Source organism: Bos taurus, chromosome 5, assembly GCF_002263795.3.
Source record: "Bos taurus isolate L1 Dominette 01449 registration number 42190680 breed Hereford chromosome 5, ARS-UCD2.0, whole genome shotgun sequence".
In the NCBI taxonomy this organism is placed as follows: domain Eukaryota; kingdom Metazoa; phylum Chordata; class Mammalia; order Artiodactyla; family Bovidae; genus Bos; species Bos taurus.
The window spans coordinates 100875036-100898065 of NC_037332.1; the positions used below are offsets into that span (position 1 = coordinate 100875036).

Consider the following 23030-nt stretch of genomic DNA (forward strand, 5'->3'; position numbering starts at 1 on the left):
TTGGAGTGGGTAGCCTTTCCCTTTTCCAGGGGATCTTCCCAACCCAGGGATTGAACCCAGGTCTCCTGCATTGCAGGCAGATTCTTAACCAGCTGAGCCACAAGGGAAGCCCAAAAACACTGAAGTGGGTAGCCTATCCCTTCTCCAGCGGATCTTCCCGACCCAGGAATCCAACCAGGGTCTCATGCATTGCAGGAGGATTCTCTACCAATTGAGCTATCAGGAAAGCCCCAAAAAAACAGATTTTGGGCTTCCCTTGTGGGGAATTACACAGAATTACAATGTGTCAGGTTCTTGTCAATGTGTAGCCTTCTTTTGGCTACAATTTCACATACAAAGAGGCCGGGAAAGGAAAGATTCTAGAAATCTCAGAATCCCATTCATGTATGTTGAAGATATTAAAAAACTGGAATATTAAAAAAGGGACAACTTTTCAGAAGAAGTTTAGGTTCAAGGCATAGTTCTGGCTTCTGGGTCTTGGAGATCTTTAAGAAGATGCACAGTAGAAGTCATTTTCATCATGGCTGATTTGTTTCTCTAGGTGCCAAGGTGTCTGAATCATTATCTCTGAAGCTGCCACCAAATGTGGTGGAAGAATCTGCCCGAGCCTCCTTCTCAGTTTTAGGTGAGTCTCCAGCCCTAGGGGACTATAGGGGACTAGTGAACGGTATTAGACAATAGCTACTATTTTTTCCATAAATATTTTCTGAAAATAACATCTAATTTTAACTTCTTTGTTCTCTTCTCCTTTGGACTTATTTATTGCTTTTAATCATACTTCTATTCTTAAAAGACCCACCCTTCCTAAAAATCCTCCTTTCTTTACCTTAGCTAATTATTCATTTGTTCCTAATGATTCTGATACATCATAATCTATAAATTTTATGACTTCCCATCTCTCCCATTTCCTAGGAGACATATTAGGCTCTGCCATGAGAAACACCCAAAATCTCCTCCAAATGCCCTATGGTTGTGGAGAACAGAATATGGCCCGCTTTGCCCCTAACATCTATGTTCTGGATTATCTAAATGAGACACAGCAGCTGACTGCAGAGCTCAAGTCCAAGGCTATCCTCTACCTCAACACTGGTGAGTGACTGAATAAGTGCATGAAAACTTTGCAGTGTTATTTTAATAACAGACTGGATTATCCAGTAGGCTTGAGTTACTTATCCATTCTATGATATGTAAATGTATCATTCTAGGATATTTACAATAATAAGACTACTATGACGGTCAATTTCATGGGACCTATCCAGTGTCCAACCTCCAATAAAATGTTTAGGACTCAGAACCATCCAACATATTGCAGCAAAATTTAGGGAATAGCACAAGATGCCAGGGCGTTTTGATGATTTGTCTGGGCATGCAATGTACAATCTTTCATGTTGCTTATGAACCTTTCACTCCAGGTTACCAGAGACAGCTGCTCTACAAGCACTTCGATGGCTCTTACAGCACCTTTGGGGAGCATCGTGGCAACAGTGAGGGCAATACTTGGTAAGGGAAAGAAAGCTTTTTCAAGCTTCTATTTTTGTGTCAGCTCTCTTACATATATAATCAAAATTATATTCCCAGTAACCCTATCAGATATTATCATTAAGCCTATAGTTATACTGGATAAATATACAAGACTAGCAAGGCAACAAGCAAAAAAGCTGAGATTTGAATACACATATGTTAGACTTGTCCCCAGAATTCATCCTGTTCATAATACACCAAGGTATTCTTTCTGAAATAGCTATTTTTTTAAAACAGCCTCCATAACCATGACTTTTTAAATGAGATAGCCAGTGACCATATCACATAACTTCCAAATAAACTGTGTTAACTTCAGATTATGTTTTTTAGATCAGATTCATTTTGATCACTAGCGAACTAATAGTGAGGAAAGAAATGAGATGGTCCCAGTGATATCAAACATTATTTTAAAATCCCTAAGGTAGGAACATCCCCAGTGGTCCAGAGGTGAAGACTGCCTTCTAACACAGGCAGTGTAGGTTCGATCTCTGGTTGGGCAGCTAAGATCCCACAAGCCTTATAAAACAGAAGCAATATTGTAACAAACTCAATAAAGACCTTTAAAATGGCCCACATCAAAAAAAAATCAAAAAAAGAGATACCTCAGGCAAAACAGTGTCAAAAGGTACCACATGTAAGAGCTGTATATGAGAAAATTCTACCATCTACAAAGGAAAATCACTAAAGATTTAAAGCCTTAATCAAACAGAAAAAAAAAAAGAAGTAACATTAGGAGTACAGCTGACCCTTGAAAAACATGCAGGTTATGGGTGCTGACCTTCAGCAGTAGAAAATTCTACACTGTCACTCTACAGTTGGCCCTCTGTAACCCAGTTGTCCATCCACAGATTCAACCAAATGGGGATCATGTAGTACTGCAGTACATATTTGTTAAAAAAACAAACAAAAAAACCATTGAGTAAGTGGACTCATGCAGTTCAAACCATGTTGTTCAAGAGTCAACCGTACTAAATCCAGCAGATTCATCAAGTAAAGGCAATGGAAGCTCTGAGTACACGAGTATGTCTATTAGATGACTCACATCAGTGTATGAGACGTGTCCTGTGCAGGCTGCTGCTGTGAAGTGGTTATGAAACCACTGTACCAACATAGATGTGATCACCACTTCCTCTCCCCCACAGGCTCACGGCCTTTGTACTGAAGAGTTTTGCCCAGGCTCGAGGCTATATCTTCATTGATGAAGCACATATTACTGAAGCTCTCACCTGGCTGGCCCAAAAGCAAAAGAGCAATGGCTGTTTCAGGAGTACTGGGACTCTGCTTAACAATGCCATCAAGGTGAAGTGTTCCCAGAGCTAGTTTTTGTTTGTCCAGTATACTGTCCACAAGGATAAGGAGAGGAAGTGATAACCTAAGGATTCCTTAAGGAAATCAGATGAAAATAAAACCTGGATAGCAGCACCAGAAAGAGGGGATGGAACTTAGGGTGAATGTGATACTTTGCCCCACGGTGATAAATATGGATTAGGACAAATCCCTTGACAACAGAATACAAGGAGCTGATGAAGAGCATTCTCAGAAGTTATTGGGAGTTTTTAAATCATTTTAAAAACTCAATTAGTTATTGGGAGTTTTTAAATTGGGAGTTTTAAACGACTCAGAACTTGACCAGTACTGAGTCAAGTTCAGTACTGGTAATTGGTCTGTTCAAACTTTCTATTCCTTCCTGGTTCAATTTCTTGGGAGATGGCACCTTCTAGGAATTTGTCCACTTCTTCTAGATTGTCCATTTTATTGACATACAGTTGCTGATAGCGCTCTCTTGTACTCCTCTGTATGTCTGTAGTGTCGGTTGTAACTTCTCCTTTTTTCCCATCTGATTTTATTGATTTAGGCCCGCTCCCTTTTATTTTTTTCATGACGAGTCAAGTGAAAGGTTTATCAATTTTGTCTGTCTTTTCAAAGAATCAGCTTTTAGTTTCACTGACCCTTTTTTTAATTTTTAGTTTCTATTTCATTTATTTCTGCTCTGATCTTTATGATTTCTTTCCTTCTACACACTTTGGGTTTTGTTTGTTCTTCTTGTTCTAGTTGCTTCAGGCATAAGATTAAATTGTTTATTTGAGATTTTTCTTGTTTCCTAAGGTAAGCTGGATCACTATAAATGTCCTTCTTACTCAAATCTCTCTCTGTCTCATGTTTACAGGGTGGGGTGGACGATGAAGTGACCCTCTCTGCCTACATCACCATCGCCCTTCTAGAGATGCCTCTCCCTGTTACAGTACGTGTCCTGGCTAAAGCATTGCTCTGGATGCCATGAAACTGCTGACATGTTGTCTGAAATGTCACCTTACTCAGCTTTCCCACTACGCAATGCCAGTGCTTCCCAGATCATTAGAGAATTTGATCAAACCACTAAGATACATTTACACTTTCCCAGTGATGGCCCTTGTCTATTTCTTCCCTAGCAACCTCACCACCAGCATCACACACACATAGAATCTAAAATTCTAAAGATATGGATTATATTCTTGCACTATGAATGTAGACTAACAGATTAAAAAATACTATTCTCTCCCTCCCTAAGAATGAGGCTAGAGGGATAAATGCTGAACAACCTGACCTCTGTGCTGTGGTCCGTTTTTACCTGGGGGCCCCAACCTCCCTATTCACACAGCACACCCCCTTCCTGTTCTCTCTCGCCAGCACCCTGTCGTCCGCAATGCCCTGTTCTGCCTGGACTCAGCCTGGAAGTCAGCCAAGGAAGGATCCCAAGGCAGCCACGTCTACACCAAGGCACTGTTGGCCTATGCCTTTGCCCTGGCGGGTAACCAGGAAAGGAGGACAGAGGTACTGACGTCACTGTATGAGGAAGCCGTGAAGGAAGGTGAGAGCACACCCGAGAACTTTCTCCCATCCCATATTCTCGGGATCAAGAATTCCACACCAAAGGTCTCCCATGACTACCTCTCAGGATCCCTTTCCCTCTCTTCTTTAACTATATCATTATATTTACATTTTGTTTATTTTTTAATTTTCGGCCACACTATGCAGTATGTGGGATCCTAGTTCCCTGACCAGGGATCGAACCCACACCACTTGCATTGAAAGGCTCAGTCTTAACCACTGGGCCAGCAACGAAGTCCCTCTATATCATTATAGACTCGAAGTTTCTTACTCAAGTTACACATCCAAAGATTAAAAGGCAGTAGACTGTAATAGTAAGAAGCTTGGCCTCTGAAGACTAGTGCTAAAAAAGTATATGGCCTAGAGCAAGTGCTGTACAAGTATTAGCTATTGGTTAAGATATCAGTTCTCAATATATGCCCCACCCACACCCAGTGTATCATATCATTTTAAACATAAGACTGAAAGAAGTAATCCCATGAATAAATTCTAGTGTTTTATGCTCATTTCACAAAACTGATGATGTTGGACAAGTCTATTCATTATCCACACAATATTTCTGTATATGTAATGGTCTATATGAGAGGTAGAAGAAGTAAAAATAAAATGCAAATAATAAGATATCCAATAAAACATATCCTGCTTTTCTCCCTTGACAGTGCTATTAGTTGTTTACTCTTATAATGCACTGAGAAATATTTCAGATATACAAAAATGCGTAAAGAACAATTAGCAAATACCTTTAATACCTCCCTTTCAGCTTAAGAAACAGAATATTACCAATGCTGGAAAAACCCTCAGGGTACCACTCCTACTCTAAAAAGTAGTTGATCTAGAATTTGTCATTACAATCTCCATAGATTTATCTTTTTATTGCATGTGTAATCCTAAATAATATTCAGAATGTTTACATTTTTCATCTTTAGATAAGAACTATCATCCTTCTAAGTATTTCTACTTGATCCTTGTCTGTCTGCTTACCTTTTGTATTTTAAGTTCAATGTTAGGCTGAAAGGAGTCCCTTGTACAGGTGTGTTAATTTTCACTGCTGCATAATACATTCAGTTCAGTTCAGTCATTCGGTCATGTCCGACTCTTTGCAACCCCATGAACTGCAGCAGGCCAGGCCTCCCTGTTCATCACCAACTCCTGGAGTTCACAAACTCATGTCCATCAAGTCGGTGATGCCATCCAGCCATCTCATCCTCTGTCGTCCCCTTCTCCTCCTGCCCCCAATCCCTCCCAGCATCAGAGTCTTTTCCAATGAGTCAACTCTTCGCATCAGGTGGCCAAAGTATTGGAGTTTCAGCTTTAGCGTCAGTCTTTCCAATGAACACCCAGCCCTGATCTCCTTTAGAATGGACTGGTTGAATCTCCTTGAAATCCAAGGGACCCTCAAGAGTATTCTCCAACACCACACTTCAAAAACATCTATTCTTTGGTGCTCAGCCTTCTTCACAATCCAACTCTCACATCCATACATGACCACTGCAAAAACCATAGCCTTGACTAGATGGACCATTGTTGGCAAAGTAATGTCTCTCTTTTCAATATGCTATCTAGGTTGGTCAGAACTTTCCTTCCAAGGAGTAAGCGTCTTTTAATTTCATGGCTGCAATCACCATGTGCAGTGATTTTGGAGCCCCAAAAATACAGTCTGACACTGTTTCCACTGTTTCGCCATCTATTTCCCATGAAGTGATGGGACCAGATGCCATGATCTTAGTTTTCTGAATGTTGAGCTTTAAGCCAAATTTTTCACTCTCCACTTTCACTTTCATCAAGAGGCTTTTTAGTTCCTCATCACTTTCTGCCATAAGGATGGTGTAGTCTGCGTATCTGAAGTGAAGTGAAGTCGCTCAGTCATGTCCGACTCTTTGCAACTGTAGTGTACAGGGCTCCTCCATCCTTGGATTTTCCAGGCAAGAATACTGGAGAGGGCTGCCATTTCCTTCTCCAGGGGAACTTCCCAACCCAGGGATTGAACCCAGGTCTCCAGCATTGTGGGCAGACGCTTTACCGTTTAGGCCACAAAGAAAGCCACAACTTGCATATGTGAGGTTACTGATATTTCTCCCGGCAATCTTGATTCCAGCTTGTGCTTCTTCCAGCCCAGCATTTCTCATGATGTACTCTGCATAGAAGTTAAATAATAAGCAGGGTGACAATATACAGCCTTGACGTACTCCTTTTCCTATTTGGAACCAGTCTGTTGTTCCATGTCCAGTTCTAACTGCATATAGGTTTCTCAAGAGGCAGGTCAGGTAATCTGGGTATTCCCATTGCTTTCAGAATTTTCCACAGTTTATTGTGATCCACACAGTCAAAGGCTTTGGCATAGTCAATAAAGCAGAAATGGATGTTTTTCTGGAACTCTCTTGCTTTTTCAGTGATCCAGTGGATGTTGGCAATTTGATCTCCGGTTCCTCTGCCTTTTCTAAAACCAGCTTGAACACCTGGAAGTTCACAGTTCACATATTGCTAAAGCCTGGCTTGGAGAATTTTGAGCGTTACTTTACTAGCGTGTGAGATGAGTACAATTGTGCGGTAGTTTGAGCATTCTTTGGCATTGCCTTTCTTTGGGATTGGAATGAAAACTGACCTTTTCCAGTCCTGTGGCCACTGCTGAGTTTTCCAAATGTGCTAGCATATTGAGTGCAGCACTTTCACAGCATCATCTTTCAGGATTTGAAATAACTGGAATTCCATCACCTGCACTAGTTTTGTTCATAGTGATGCTTTCTAAGGCCCACTTGACTTCACATTCCAGGATATCTGGCTCTAGGTCAGTGATCACACCATCGTGATTATCTTGGTCATGAAGATCTTTTTTGTACAGTTCTTCTGTGTATTCTTGCCGCCTCTTCTTAATATCTTCTGCTTCTGTGAGGTCCGTACCATTTCTGTCCTTTATCAAGCCCATCTTTCCATGAAATGTTCCCTTGGTATCTCTGATTTTCTTGAAGAGATCTCTAGTCTTCCCCATTCTGTTGTTTTCCTCTATTTCTTTGCATTGATTGCTGAGGAAGGCTTTCTTATCTCTTCTTGCTGTTCTTTGGAACTCTGCATTCAGATGCTTATATCTTTCCTTTTCTCCTTTGCTTTTTGCTTCTCTTCTTTTCACAGCTATTTGCAAGGCCTCCCCAGACAGCCATTTTGCTTTTTTGCATTTCTTTTCCATGGGGATGGTCTTGATCCCTTTCTCCTGTACAATGTCATGAACCTCCATCCATAGTTCATCAGGCACTCTATCTATCAGATCTAGGCCCTTAAATCTATTTCTCACTTCCACTGTATAATCATAAGGAATTTGATTTAGGTCATACCTGAATGGTCTAGTGGTTTTCCCTACTTTCTTCAATTTAAGTCTCAATTTAATAAGGAATTCATGATCTGAGCCACAGTCAGCTCCTGGTCTTGTTTTTGTTGACTGTGTAGAGCTTCTCCATCTTTGGCTGCAAAGAATATAATCAGTCTGATTTCGGTATTGACTATCTGGTAATGTCCATGTGTAGAGTCTTCTCTTGTGTTGTTGGAAGAGGGTGTTTGTTATGACCAGTGCATTTTCTTGGCAAAACTCTATTAGCCTTTGCCCTGCTTCATTCCGTATTCCAAGGCCAAATTTGCCTGTTACTCCAGGTGTTTCTTGACTTCCTACTTTTGCATTCCAGTCCGCTATAATGAAAAGGACATCTTTTTTGGGTGTTAGTTTTAAAAGGTCTTGTAGGTCTTCATAGAACCATTCAACTTCAGCTTCTTCAGCGTTACTCGTTGGGGCACAGACTTGGATTACTGTGATATTGAATGGTTTGCCTTGGAAACGAACAGAGATCATTCTATCGTTTTTGAGATTGCATCCAAGTACTGCATTTCGGACTCTTTTGTTGACCGTGATGGCTACTCTATTTCTTCTGAGGGATTCCTGCCTGCAGTAGTAGATATAATGGTCATCAGAGTTAAATTCACCCATTCCAGTCCATTTTAGTTCACTGATTCCTAGAATGTCGACATTCACTCTTGCCATCTCCTGTTTGACCACTTCCAATTTCCCTTCATTCATGGACCTGACATTCCAGGTTCCTATGCGATATTGCTCTTTACAGCATCGGACCTTGCTTCTATCACCAGTCACATCCACAGCTGGGTATTGTTTTTGCTTTGGCTCCATCCCTTCATTCTTTCTGGAGTTATTCCTCCACTGATCTCCAGTAGCATATTGGGCACCTACTGACCTGGGGAGTTCCTCTTTCAGTATCCTATCATTTTGCCTTTTCATACTGTTTATGGGGTTCTCAAGGCAAGAATACTGAAGTGGTTTTCCATTTCCTTCTCCAGTGGACCACATTCTGTCAGACCTCTCCACCATGACCCACCCATCTTGGGTGGCCCCACAGGGCATGGCTTAGTTTCACTGAGTTAGACAAGGCTATGGTCCGTGTTATTAGATTGACTAGCATAATACATTACAATATACTGAAAGGTCGTAACTTATATAGAGTGTCTCTTCTCATGGATCTTTTCTTGTTTATTTACTTCTGTGGCAAACCATGATGCAATGAATACTCATATTCTCCTTGAGGGGGTAGTACCTGAGTTTGTCTAACTTGAACTTGGAAAGCATAACCGGTGGATTCATGAGCTCAGTACATTTTCCCCTTTGCTGGATTACTGCCAAATTACTCTCCAAAGAGCTGTTTACTTCCCACAGCAGTATAAATCAGAACCTGTTATTTCACACCCTGTCAGCGTTTGGTATTTTGAGAATTACTCTACTTTTTTAATCTAATCAGTGAAAACTCCATTATCTCATGTGATTTGTGATCCTCATAAGCAATCTCCAAAGACAGGCTTTATAGAAAACTGAACAAACCCTGCTGCTACTAAGTCACTTCAGTCGTGTCCAACTCTGTGCGACCCCATAGACGGCAGCCCAACAGGTTCCTCTGTCCCTGGGATTCTCCAGGCAAGAACACTGGAGTGGGTTGCCATTTCCTTCTCCAATGCATGAAAGTGAAAAGTGAAAGTAAAGTCGCTCAGTCGTGTCCAACTCTTGGCAACCCCATGGACTGCAGCCTACCAGGTTCCTCTGTCCATGGGATTTTCCAGGCAAGAGTATTGGAGTGGGTTGCCATTGCCTTCTCCGGGAACAAACCCTAGACAAGGTTAGAATAACATCAGATACAGGAAATTACTACAACCAATCAGAGAACTTGGTCGGCTATTTCTTCCACCAATACAACTGCAGCAACCATTTCACAACTTGGATGGCTGTAGGCTTTGGACTCCAACAACATGACCGCCTTAGCCCAGGTTCTATGAGAAGTTAAGTTCAGCTTGTCCCATAAGGAAAAGCATCCAGATAAGGTTTAACAGACTATCATTGGAAGGAAACCCTCACTGCAGGTCTGGCTCCTGTACTTTTACTTGAAGTTGAACATGAGTATGTGGTCACTTACATACCACATGAAAAAATCTTTTTCTCACATCCAGATAATACCATCCACTGGACACGACCTCAGAAACCCAGGTTGCTCACGGAGGACATTTACCAACCCAGGGCTCCGTCTGCGGAGGTGGAGATGACGGCCTACGTGATCCTTGCTCACGTCACGGCCCAGCCGGCCCCGAACCCAGAGGACCTCAAACGTGCCACGAGCATCGTGAAGTGGATCTCAAAGCAGCAGAATTGCCAGGGGGGCTTCTCCTCCACCCAGGTCCGTGCTTAGCCAGAACCTTTCACTTCACCTTCAGGTAGCAAAATGTTTGAACGAGATACAAACATGTATAAGAAGAAGAAAATGAAGATAAGAATAATTTGAAATGAGGAAAAATGTTATTAGTATTCAAGGATGGTGAGAAATAAGGATAGATACATGACAGAACCATACAGTCCAAGGTAGATACGCAAAGGATATGGTTCTGTCATCTATGTAAGGATTATAATCAATCTTAAAATGAGGATTCTACTACTAAAGTAGTGAGGGGAACAGGAAATAGGAAACCGAAGCTCCTTTTGTGGCAACTAACATGGATTTTGGGTTTCCCTGGTAATGCAGCTGGTAAAGAATCCTCCTGCAATGCAGGAGACCCTGGTTCTATCCCTGGGTTGGGAAGTTCCCCAGGAGAAGGGATAGGCTACCCACTCCAGTATTCTTGGGCTTCCCTGGTGGCTCAGACAGTAAAGAATCTGCCTGCAATGCGGGAGACCTGGGTTCAATCCCTGGGTTAGGAAGATACCCTGGAGAAGGGAAAGGCTAACTACTGCAGTATTCTTGCCTGGAGAATTTCATGGACAGAGGAGCCTGGCGGGCTACAGTCCATGGGGTCGCAAAGAGTCAGACATGACTGAGTGACTTTCACTATTAACAACATGGACTTATGGGTCTTTCAAGGGCTGTCATGCCTAAGTGGGTCCTCTCACCTGTCTCTTCCAGGACACAGTGGTAGCTCTCCACGCCTTGTCCAGATACGGAGCAGCCACTTTCACCAGCGCTAGGAAGGCTGCACAGGTGACCATCCAGTCTTCAGGGACATTTTCCACAAAATTCCAAGTGGAAAACAGCAACCGCCTGTTACTACAGCAGGTTTCATTGCCAGAGGTGCCTGGAGAGTACAGCATGTCAGTCACAGGAGAAGGATGTGTTTACCTCCAGGTGAGATTCTGGGCACAGAAGATCCAGAGTCACCACGGTCAATGAAAAGTCGTAACTCAGTGAACGATGGCGCAAATGAGAGAAAGGGTTGAGGTATCTGGGAGGAGTCCTGGAGAAGGAAAAATCACAGATTTTTCTCTGTTCCACAGACATCTTTGAAATACAATATTCTCCCGAAAAAAGATGAGTTCCCATTTGCTTTGGAGGTGCAGACTCTGCCCCAAACTTGTGATGGACCCAAAGCCCACACCAGCTTCCAGATCTCACTGAGTGTCAGGTAAGACCTCTGACTGCATCATGTAGTTCTGGGTATAACAGCCAATCTTCTCACTAGAACTCCGCATTAAGCAGAGCAGCATGACGGTGAATGTCTGTTCTGCATTTATTGAAAAAGCAACCTGTTCCCATGTTGACACAGAATTTCTCAGTGATGAAGTTTACATTGTATATCCCCCACTGCAGGATCTCTTAATGTCTAATCTCCTTATTTACAGCTTATTAACCCCCTCAATAATAATTACATAAAGAACATTACCCCTTGCCTCTAACCTGAATTCCTGATTTTATTCTAATATAATGATTCATCCTGATTTCATTCTATTGTCATGAAATCCGATATTATTCTTGCTTTATCCAGGACAAAGGTGGAGACCTCTTGCAAAGTATGAATAGAAGGGAGTAGTGACTCTCTAGTTAAAATTCCTACTGGTGATAATTAAATCTCAGATTATATATAAAATAATCAATCTGGGGGAAATATATACATATGCAGCCATTTTCAAATAACTACTGGGCTATTTGTATCTGTCCACAAGATATTATGAGCAAACTCTGGCAGATAGGAAGGACAAGGGAGCCTGGCATCCTGTAGTCTATGGGATACAAAGAGTCAGACCCGACTTAGTGACTGAACAACAAGAATATTATAACCTGGTTGGGGATATTATTCAGGAAAAAAGACAAAGTACATGTAACAAATAACTGGATAGATTAGCAATCTCATGCCCATCTATGCTTTTGAACTGTGGTGTTGGAAAAGACTCTTGAGAGTCCCTTGGACTGCAAGGAGATCCAACAGTCCATCCTAAAGGAAATCAGTATTGAATAGTCATTGGAAGGACTGTTGCTGAAGCTGAAACTCCAATACTTTGGCCACCTGATATGAAGAACTGACCCATATGAAAAGACCCTGATGCTGAGAAAGACTGAAGGTGGGAGGAGAAGGGGACGGCAGAGGATGAGATGGTTGGATGGCATCACCAACTCGATGGACATGAGTTTGAGTATGGTGTTGGACGGGAGTTGGTGATGGATAGGAAGGCCTGGCATGGTACAGTCCATGGGGTCGCAAAGAGTCAGACATGACTGAGCGACTGAACTGAACTGCCCAACTATACAGCACTTATAGGGCTTTCTTAAAAGGCAGATGCTCAGAGGTCACACCCATGCAATTCTGATTCATCTGGTCTGGAGTAAGGCCTGGTCTCTGTGGCTTCAACAGTCTCCCCTGAAGATTCTAATGCACAGCCAGTTTTTTTAGCTCCTTGATAAGAAATTTAGGAAGATTTCTGGTACCTTTCAGGACTCTTATGTGCTTAATGGACATAGAAAAAGAATATTTAATGACACAGAAAATCCTAACTCCTTTCTTCCCTGGATTTTTAGTTATATTGGAAGCCGTCCAGCCTCCAATATGGCAATTGTTGACGTGAAGATGGTATCTGGCTTCATTCCCTTGAAACCAACAGTGAAAATGGTAGGTTTACAATAAGCCAAGGAGACTCTATTTTATTTAATGTTTTATATATCTCTAGACTAAGACATTAATATAAAATACTATTAAATCAACTCCTACCAAAGACATTACTTTCACCAAATGCAGAAATATAATTTAGTATGTTTGTATGGGGAGTTGTTTGTTTTCCCATTAAACTTTGCTTTAATGGGTCTCAAAATTTTGTGATGGATTTTTTGGTCACATTTCCATTAAGATATTAATTTGAAATATTAATTTTAAGTACTAATAACCCAAAACTGCCACCCATGAAAAACAAATGGTCTGTAAAACTTTCTCCTTTTCTTCTAGTTTTATGAAGCATTGTTATCATTAACTAGTCTTTCACTACTAACTTCAGTGGTCAACTCAGACAATTTTGAGACTGTTCTTCCACCATGGATCATACTGGGGTGGCAGCTATTAGGGATCATATTAATTTAGTCTTCTGAGCTTCCTGGGCAGACCTGGATGCTGGATGCCAGCTCCAGCATCCTTCCTGTCCACTGCTTTAGTGACACAGCAGCAGTCTGTCTCCTGTCATGAACAGCACTATGGTAGGAGCCCCATCTACTAGGAAAAAAAGTGTTGGCAGGCTCTTACTTTAACAGAGCTTAGAATCTTCAGAAAATAAAGCATAAGCACATGAACCAGTGAAAAAATATGAAAAAGATTAACAAAGTAGAACTATTGCAGAAGTACAGAGAAAACTGAGAATAAGAAAAAGTAAAGAAAAAAAAAAGCCTCCATAAAGGAATGGAATGTGAATTGAACCTTGAGATATGGGTAATTTCTAAGCTTTTTTGTTCCCTGTTCCTCAAATAAATCAACTTTATACATAGGTCCTGTATCATACTAATATTAAACCCTGCATCCCAATTACCTTTCCTCTTTAATTTTGCCACATTATTGTCTTTGCTTATAAAAAGCATTTCAAGAAATTTCACCCTCAGGCTTAGTTTGGTAATAAACATTCTTTTATCTGGTTCCCCAGGGTTTTCATCTGTTTATTAACATTTACAATGTCTTAATTTTCTTCAGCTAGAAAGATCTAACGTGAGCCGAACAGAAGTTAGCAACAACCATGTTTTGATTTATCTGGATAAGGTGAGTGCCCTACCAGTCTAGTTGCAAAATATACAGATAAGACATTTTTGGAGACATCATCTCCATACTAAAAATTTGAGAATTCTAACATTAGTTCCAATAAATATTCTCCTCTCCTCTATTTATATTTCATCTGGGACTATGGGAAGAAATGACTTATATATAATATTGGGATATGAATATTTCTAGGACCCCCCAAAAGCAAGAAATTCTCCACAAAAGGTGCTGACTTATGTGCACAAGTTATTTTGCAAATACTGCATAATAGAAGGAAGCAACCATTGGGGTTAGTCAATTATTATATCAACATAATCAACATAATATCATATACCAGGTGACACCAATGGTAAAGAATCCACCTGCCAATGCAGGAGACTTAAGAGACAAGGGTTTGATCCCCGGGTCAGGAAGATCCCCTGGAGAAGTAAATGGCAACCGACTCCAGTATTCTTGCCTGAGAAATCCCATGGACAGAGGAGCCTGGTGGGCTATAGTCCTTGGCGTCGCTAAGGGTTGGACATGACTCAGCACACACACATTTCAACATCACATCAGTAAGACAAAAGGGTAATACCAATCTCAGGAAGGACTTAGACCATAAAATATAAGATCAGTCCATCAATAAACCAATCTGGTTTTGTAGTTGTGTGTTACATAGTTTATTTGTTCCCATATTGATGGATATTATAGCTTACAATTTTATGAAACTTAAGTCTGCAGCGATCTGCCTTTTATATTCCTTTTTTTTTAAACTTTTTATTTTATACAGGGGTATAGCCAGTTGGGCTTCCCAGGTGGCTCAGTGGTAAAAAACCTACCTGCCAATGCAGAAGACATAACAGACAAGAGTTCAATCTCTGGTTCAGGAAGATCCCCTGGAGGAGAGCATGGCAACCCACTCCAGTATTCTTGCCTGGAAAATCCCATGGATAGAGAAGCCTGGTGGGCTGTAGTCTATAGGGTCGCAAAGAGTCAGACACAACTGAAGCAACTTAGCACGCATACATGAGCCAATTAACAATGTTGTGTCAGCTTCAGGTGAAAAGCGAAAGGACTCAGCCATATATATATATATATACACGTATTTTGAGTTAACAAGTATTTCTGCATGATAGAGAACTGAAAATATTGAATTCTGATACTTAAAAATAAACATAGGTATTCAAACAATAAAAAGCATACATCATTCACCCCGATAAACAGAGCCATGAACTCATATTAATGGGAGTGTATGAATAGTTTTAGCTATTTAAGAAACAGTTTGGGGAAGTTTTCATCTACTTTGAGAGCTTTTAACCCAATTTAAGGACCCTGTTAGTTGACAAAAAGTTTTTCCCCAAAAGAGGTGAATACTTAAACTCACTCAAAGAAGAGAGACAGAAGCTCCCTGGAGGGTCATTTAATTCCTTTTTGCTTTATAGGTGACAAATGAGACCCTGACCTTGACCTTCACAGTTCTGCAAGACATCCCAGTAAGGGATCTGAAACCTGCCATAGTGAAAGTCTATGACTATTATGAGACAGGTGAGTGAGAGCAACGTTCACACAGAAATTAAATTCTTGATCAGAGATTTATATTTGAAAGATGTGTTGGGCCAGTTCATTAAACTAACTGCTCTCATCAGTTCATTTTGTCTCCACCAAGTCTGATTCTCCTGTCTTTGTCTTCTACACAAACATTGTAGAAATTACCTATTGTATAATTGTACTATTCCTAATACAAAGCACCTGTAGGATATCTAGTTCTTTTTTCTTCAGTTAAAATCAACTATAGGACAATATGAAATTTAAATAAGTATGATATCTAAACTGCTGCCCTTCAAGAGTTTAGGGTAAAGGAAAGCATAACATAAAGTATTTGAAGATACAAGGCAGTGAGAACACATCAAATGAATGATGCTGGTGTTTCTGATACAATTCTGCCCACAATAAAGATTCTCTCACTAACCTATATCCCATTGATGTTTGCTTTCCCTCTCACTTTGTTTGACTGTTTTTGTTTTTATTCAGATGAGTTTGCAGTTGCTGAGTACAGTGCTCCTTGCAGCAAAGGTAAGCAAACCTCCTTCCAGATGGAATGAGAACCACTTTGTCTCCCCTCAAATCTCCTCCATAAAATTCTGGCTAAATATTTTTCATGGATATCATACTGCTCAAGGTGCAACTTATTGTTAAAAAAAAACCTTTATTGAAAAGGGGCCCCTGATAGTCAAATCTCAGACGGTTCATAGAACTGCAAGTTGAATCATTTTAAGTAATGAATCTCATTTCCACTATACTAACTGGATTTCCTCTGGCAATATGCCACCCAGATCTCAGGGAAGGAATTTCCACTGCTCCAGAAACCCATGTCCATCTGAACTTTCTGTCCTTTCCACTATCACAGATATTGGAAATGCTTAAAGACCATGTCAATGAAAACTGCTTTGCTGGATTCCCTGTTCCACAGACTCAGATCTCCGTGGAAGAAAGACAATTTTTAACATCTCTGAAGGCTTGTTGAATAAACCTTTTTTTTTTTTTTTTTTCCTGGTCTCTATCACTGTTTTCTCATTTACTCAATAAATGTTTATTACACTTCCATGTGATTCCCATGGACTCCTGAGATAAAAATTCATAGAAAGGGGTTTCCGTGCTGGCTCAGTGGTAAAGAATCCACCTGCCAATGCTGGAGACAAGGATTTGATCCCCGATCAGGAAAGATACCACATCCTGTGGAGCAACTAAGCCCATGTGCAACAACTATTGAGTGTGTGCTCCAGCACTCAGGAGCTGCAGCTGCTGAGCCCACACGCTGCAGCTACTGAAGTCTGCACACACTAGAGTCCATGCTCTGCAACAAGAGAAGCCACCGCAACGAGAAGCCCGCACACTGCAAGTAGAGAGTAGCCCCCACTCACCACAACTAGAGAAAGCCTTTGTGCAGCAATACAGACCCAGCACAGCCAAAAATAAATAAATAAAATTACTGTTTAAAAAGTCAAGGGTTAAGGGACTTCAAAAATGAGAAACATTACAGAGATGGTAGTCTGAGTAGGCTTCATTTAAAGGTTGCCGGGAAAAGAAGAAAATATTGGATTATATACTAGGAGCATTTAAAGTGTGTTTGGTTATGGCAGGACTCTAAGAAAAAGCCAAAGAGTGGATTTATGAGAGAACAAAAGGCTGTCTGGAGAAAGAAAGACTCCACATTAAAGGGAAGTAATGAAATAGAAAGTTGACTGTCCAACATAGGGAGGCAGCATATTAATTGGGACTTGATTTGAATTGAAAGTTATGTGTCCTGAGAACCAAATCTGCCATTGATCAATATATGTGATCAGTTAGTTAACCTTGGGTATCAGATTCAGTGAAGGATGACAGATTGAAAATACTGAAGAGGTGATTCAAAGAGAAGTGAGTTTTCCTAGAAGAAAGAATACATAGGGCTCAAAGCCTAAATAAGAGTGTTACATTGAAACATCTCTTTTTTTGGAACTTTGAGCCAGAATCAAAGGATGAATACAAACTCAAGGAGATACTCATATGCATTAAATCATCCATCATATGGATGGAGGAGTAGAAGCTTCCAGAGTTTGAAGAGAAGGTCCCTGGAAAGTCCTAGGTGTCCTAGCCTTCATTTGGTTGAGTCTGACAGAGCCTGGATGCTATAAACAAAGAACTGTGAAGGTCTTTGAAGTTCAAGCACCCTTAGCTTTGTCTCCAGGCTAGGCAAAAGTAAAAGCTAAAAGCTATCACCCTGGAACTTCCCTGGCTATCGGTGGTTAACTTTGCCTTCCAATGCAGTGGGGTGTGGGTCCGATCCCTAGTTAGGGAGCTAAGATCATATGTGCCTCTTAGCCAAAAAATATAAAACAGAAGCAATATTATAATGAATTCAATAAAGACTTTTAAAATGGTCCACATCAAAAAAATCTTTAAGAAAGTTAATCACCTTTGTGCTAGATTCTACTCTAAGCACTTCATAGGTATTAATATATCAACCCTATGAAATAGGTATTATTATAACAATTGAGGCTTCCCTGGTGGCTCAGACAATAAACAAATCTGCCTGCAATGCAGGATACCAGGGTTTGGAAAATCCCCTGGAGGAGGAAATGGCAGCCCACTCAAGTATTCTTGCCTGGAGAATCCCATGGACAGAGGAGCCTAGTGGGCTACAGTCCACGGGGTCACAAAGAGTTGGGGACACAACTGAGTGACTAACACTTTCACTTTCATAGCAAGTGAGGACACTGAGGCACAGAGAGGTGTAATTTCCCCAAGTTATTCAGGGAGTAAATGGCTAAACCAGAATTCAATATCAAGAAGTCTGGCTTCCAAGTCTACACTCATAACCTCAAACCATTCTGCCTCTCCAACCCACACCAGACAACAAGGCCAAGAAAACAACATTTCAGAGCTGAATAAATGTTATAATTAGATCAATCTAAGTCATGAAATATAAAAGAAATTAGGGGTATGACTGCTGCTGCTGCTAAGTCACTTCAGTCATGTCCAACTCTGTGCAACCCCATAGATGGCAGCCCACCAGGCTCCTCTGTCCCTGGGATTCTCTCCAAGCAAGAATACTGGAGTGGTTTGCCATTTCCTTCTCCAATGCATGCATGCATGGTAAGTCACTTCAGTCATGTCTGATTCTGTGCAACCCTACGGACAGCAGCCCACCAGGCTCCTCTGTCCACGGGATTCTCTAGGCAAGAATACTGGAGTGGGGTGCCATTGCCTTCTCCTCAGTTCAGTCGCTCAATTATGTCCAACTCTTTGCAACCCCATGAATCGAAGCACACCAGGCCTCCCTGTTCATCACCAACTCCTGGAGTTCACCCAGACTCGTGTCCATCGAGTCAGTGATGCCATCCAGCCATCTCATCCTCTGTCGTCCCCTTCTCCTCCTGCCCCCAATCCCTCCCAGCATCAGAGTCTTTTCCAATAAGTCAACTGTTCACATGAGGTGGCCAAAGTACTGGAGTTTCAGCTTTACCCTCATTCCTTCCAAAGAAATCCCAGGGCTGATCTCCTTCAGAATGGACTGGTTGGATCTCCTTGCAGTCCAAGGGACTCTCAAGAGTCTTCTCCAACACCACAGTTCAAAAGCATCAATTCTTCGGCACTCAGCTTTCTTCACGGTCCAACTCTCACATCCATACATGACCACTGGAAAAACCATAGCCTTGACTAGATGGACCTTTGTTGGCAAAGTAATATCTCTGCTTTTCAATATGCTATGTATGACTAAAGGAAATAAACTAACAGGATTATAATAAATTCTATCACTTAGTCTAGTCCTTTGTTCTTATGGAAGTCATGACTGCAAATGTACTTAAAGGGTATGCTTGTTGCAAATCAATCACTGTATCTCCTTGGACCAAGAAGACTCACTCAAGAAACATTTGTTCATTCATTCCAGCGTGTCAGGCACTATATTCCATGCTATGATGCAAAATTGAATACATTGGAATTCTTTCCTTAGAGAAATTACATTGAAGAATAAAACAAACAGATTCATATTTGGCTTATTGTAATACTACATGATAAATATTGCAAGCTATTTATTACTAGGATGGACTCCAGATACAATGACCTTCTCAAGTTTTGACATACTACATTCAAATTCTGATATTCTGGTAATTACCAGGCACTCTGTATGAATTCTTTTATAATTCGATTCACTTTTCCTTTCATTGTAAGAGGATTTTGGACATTATTTTCATAACCAGAGAGACCTGGACGCTCTTGAGTCATGAATTTTTACATCGTGTTCTTTATCCTGAAGAAAAGATCTAATTATAATTGAAAATAGATCTGCCACCAGCCTACTGGTTGGGAATCATGGAATTAAAATTCAGCAGACTTTTAAAGAATGATATACCTTGACAACATCAAATTTCATGAACTATTTATTCTTTCTGTAAAAGTATTTGGAGACGTGACAGTAAAAGAGATAGAGAGGTCAGAGGTTGATTGCATGATTATGGCAGGAATTCAAAGAGAAAGAAATAGAATACTTGATCTACTTCTGAAGAATAAATGTCTTTTATATTCATGTAAACACCACTGAAAAATCAAAAGTTAATACTGGGAGGTGAGGGTATAACAGTTTACTGTATGAAAGTGGTCACAAGAATTCAGAATATATTAGGAAACATCTAAACGATGGCAAAATATGTGGCTGGAAACAGAATGAAAAAGCATTCTACATATCAATACAGAAATATCTCCAGGATTATACTGTTATGAGAAAACAATAGAGCAAAGGACAGGGTACATAATACAGGCTCTTAAATAATGGGAGGGGAAGGAAATAAAGTGTCCTTTTTTTTTGCACTTACATAAACTAAGACTCGAATGATGTCCACCAGAAATGGGAAAAAAAAGCTACTAAAAATGTATTTACCTGGGACTTGCCCAATGGTCCAGTGGTTAAGAATCCACCTTCCAATGTAGGGGAAACGAGTTCGATCCCTAGTCACAGAACTAGGATCCCACATGCCACCAGGCAACTAAGCCTGAGCGCCTATGCATAACAATGAAGACCCAGCACGGTCAAAAAGGGAAGCACTTACCTACCTACAGGAACAGGAAAAAGTAGGCAGAGGTTCTCAAGGATAGGAAGAGACCACTTAGTGAGTACCATTTAAAATTATTTGACTATTGAATCACATGAGTATATTTACTGTTGGACTTCCCCGATGGGTCAGATGGTAAAGCATCTGCCTACAATGCGGGAGACCGGGGTCTGATCCATGGGTCGGGAAGATCCTCTGGAAAGGAAATGGCAGCCCACTCTAGTACTCTTGCCTGGAAAATCCCATGGATGGAAGAGCATGGTAGGCTGTAGCTCATGGGGTCACAAAGAGTCAGACACGACTGAGCAACTTCACTTCACTTCAAGGTATGTGTTAGTCGCTCAGCCATGTCCGACTCTTTGCGACCCCACGAACTATAGCCTGCCAGGCTTCTCTGTCCATGGAATTCTCCAGGCAAAAATACTGGAGTGGATTGCCATTCCCTTCTCCAGAGGATATTCCAGCCCAGGATCAAACCCTGGTTTCCTGAATCCCAGGCAAATTCTTAACCATTTGAGCTACAGAGAAGTCCTTGAATTCAGTACCTGCCCTTCTGTACAAGAAAAAAGAATACTTACTATATCAAGTACAACTAAAGACATCTTACTTCATAATCCTCATTGGGTCTTAAATACTCCACATATCTGGTTTTGTGGAAAGTATTTTCCTGCTCTTGTTTCTGTTTATCCACCACTTATTCGATTTCTCCTCTTCCTTTCCCCAAATGTTTATCTATTTCTCCTCAGCCTTTGTCTACTTAAGTAGACAAGAGACAAGCTTTTGAAAACTGAATAGCACATATTCACTGTGATCTATTAAATAGTCTTACAACAAAAAACTAACACTTGGAACTTCCCTGGTGCTCCAGTGCTTAAGACAATGAGCTCCCAATGCAGGGGACCCAGGTTCAAACCCTGATCAAGGAACTAGATCCCGTGTGCCACAACTAAGACTCAGCACAAATAAATAAATATTTTTTCAAAAAAAAACTAACACCTTTATTCCAGTTGGTTCTGATTATGTTAATACATTATTTGTGGTAGTAGTTTATTAGTTTCTAGTCACTTGATTTTTAAAAGCTTAGTGTGCATCAGAATCACCTAGAAGACTTGTTAAAATATGTCAAAGCACTTGAATAGGTATTTCTCCAAAGATATATAAATGACATATAAGTACCTGAAAGAACAACAAACTGTGGGAAATTCTTGAAGAGATGGGACTACCAAGACTACCTTACCTGCCTCCTGAGAAATCTGTATGCAGGTCAAGAAGCAGCAGTTAGAACTGGACATGGAAAAACAGACTAGTTCAAAATAGGGAAAGAAGTACCTCAAGGCTGCATATTGTCACTCTGCTTACTTAACTTAAATGTGACGTATATCATGTGAAATGCCGGGCTGAATGAAGCACAAGCTGGAATCAAAATTTCCAGGAGATATATCAATAACCTCAGATACACAGATGACACCACCCTTATGGCAAAAAGGGAAGAAGAACTAAAGAGCCTCTTGATGAAAGTGGAAGAGGAGAATGAAAAAACTGGCTTAAAACTCAACATTCAGAAAACTTTGATCATGGCATCCGGTCATATCACTTCATGGCAAATAGAGAAACAAAGCAAACAGTAAGAGACTATGTTTGGAACTCCAAAATCACTGCAGATGGTGACTGCAGCCATGAAATTCAAAGATGCTTACTCCTTGGAAGAAAAGCTATGACAAACCTAGACAGCATATTAAAAAGCAGAGACATTACTTTGCCGACAAAGGTCCATCTAGTCAAAGCTATGGTTTTTCCAGTAGTTATGTGTGGATGTGAGAGTTGGATTATAAAGAAAGCTAAGCACCAAAGAATGGATGCTTTTGAACTGTGGTATTGGACAAGACTCTTGAGAGTCCCTTGGACTGCAAGGAGATCAGACCAGTCCATCCTAAAGGAAATCAGTCCTGAATACTCACTGAAAGGACTGATGCTGAAGCTGAAACTCCAATACTTTGGCCACCTGATGCAAAGAACTGACTCATTGGAAAAGACCCTGATACTGGGAAAGATTTTAAAGGCAGAAGGAGAAGGGGACAACAGAGAATGAGATGGTTGGATGACATCACCAATTCGATGGACATGAGTTTAAGCAAGCTCCGGGAATTAGTGATGGACAGGGAAGCCTGGTGTGCTGCAGTCCATGGGATCGCAAAAAGTCAGACATGACTGAATGACTGAACTGACTGACCTGAAGGAACCCTGATACTATTACTGATTAGAGAAACACAAATTGAGACCATAATGAGATACCACTTTATGTCTACAAAAATGGCTATAATTGTTTTAAAAATCAACAAGTGTTGTCAAGGATGTAGAGAAATTATAGCCTTTGTACAGCTACCAGGAATGTAAAATGGTGCAGCCTCTGTGAAAAAGTGTGGTGGAGCCTCAAAAAGTTAAACATAAAATTACTATATGATTTGACAGTTCCACTCCTAAGAATATACCTCCAAAGAATTGGAAAAGAAAACTCAATCAGATAGATACTTGTATGCC

The 23030-nt window shown here is 40.7% G+C and overlaps 1 protein-coding gene across 2 annotated transcripts in view; it reads left to right on the top strand.

The window, feature by feature from the left end:
* The window catches only part of A2M (alpha-2-macroglobulin), a 72411-nt gene extending 55907 nt beyond the window's left edge, over positions 1 to 16504 (top strand). Inside the window, exons 24-37 of one of the 2 annotated variants that reach the window (XM_005207056.4) lie at positions 542 to 625; positions 913 to 1089; positions 1413 to 1500; positions 2664 to 2820; positions 3689 to 3763; positions 4189 to 4369; positions 9880 to 10103; positions 10824 to 11042; positions 11192 to 11319; positions 12708 to 12798; positions 13858 to 13923; positions 15345 to 15447; positions 15934 to 15975; positions 16310 to 16504. In XM_005207056.4, the coding sequence (XP_005207113.1) occupies positions 542 to 625; positions 913 to 1089; positions 1413 to 1500; positions 2664 to 2820; positions 3689 to 3763; positions 4189 to 4369; positions 9880 to 10103; positions 10824 to 11042; positions 11192 to 11319; positions 12708 to 12798; positions 13858 to 13923; positions 15345 to 15447; positions 15934 to 15975; positions 16310 to 16326 (1652 nt within the window). In that variant the 3' untranslated portion in view covers positions 16327 to 16504. The remainder of the gene's footprint in view (positions 1 to 541; positions 626 to 912; positions 1090 to 1412; positions 1501 to 2663; positions 2821 to 3688; positions 3764 to 4188; positions 4370 to 9879; positions 10104 to 10823; positions 11043 to 11191; positions 11320 to 12707; positions 12799 to 13857; positions 13924 to 15344; positions 15448 to 15933; positions 15976 to 16309) is intronic. The other variant, NM_001109795.2, reaches the window with a different exon arrangement.
* Positions 16505 to 23030: the final 6526 nt, after the last annotated feature.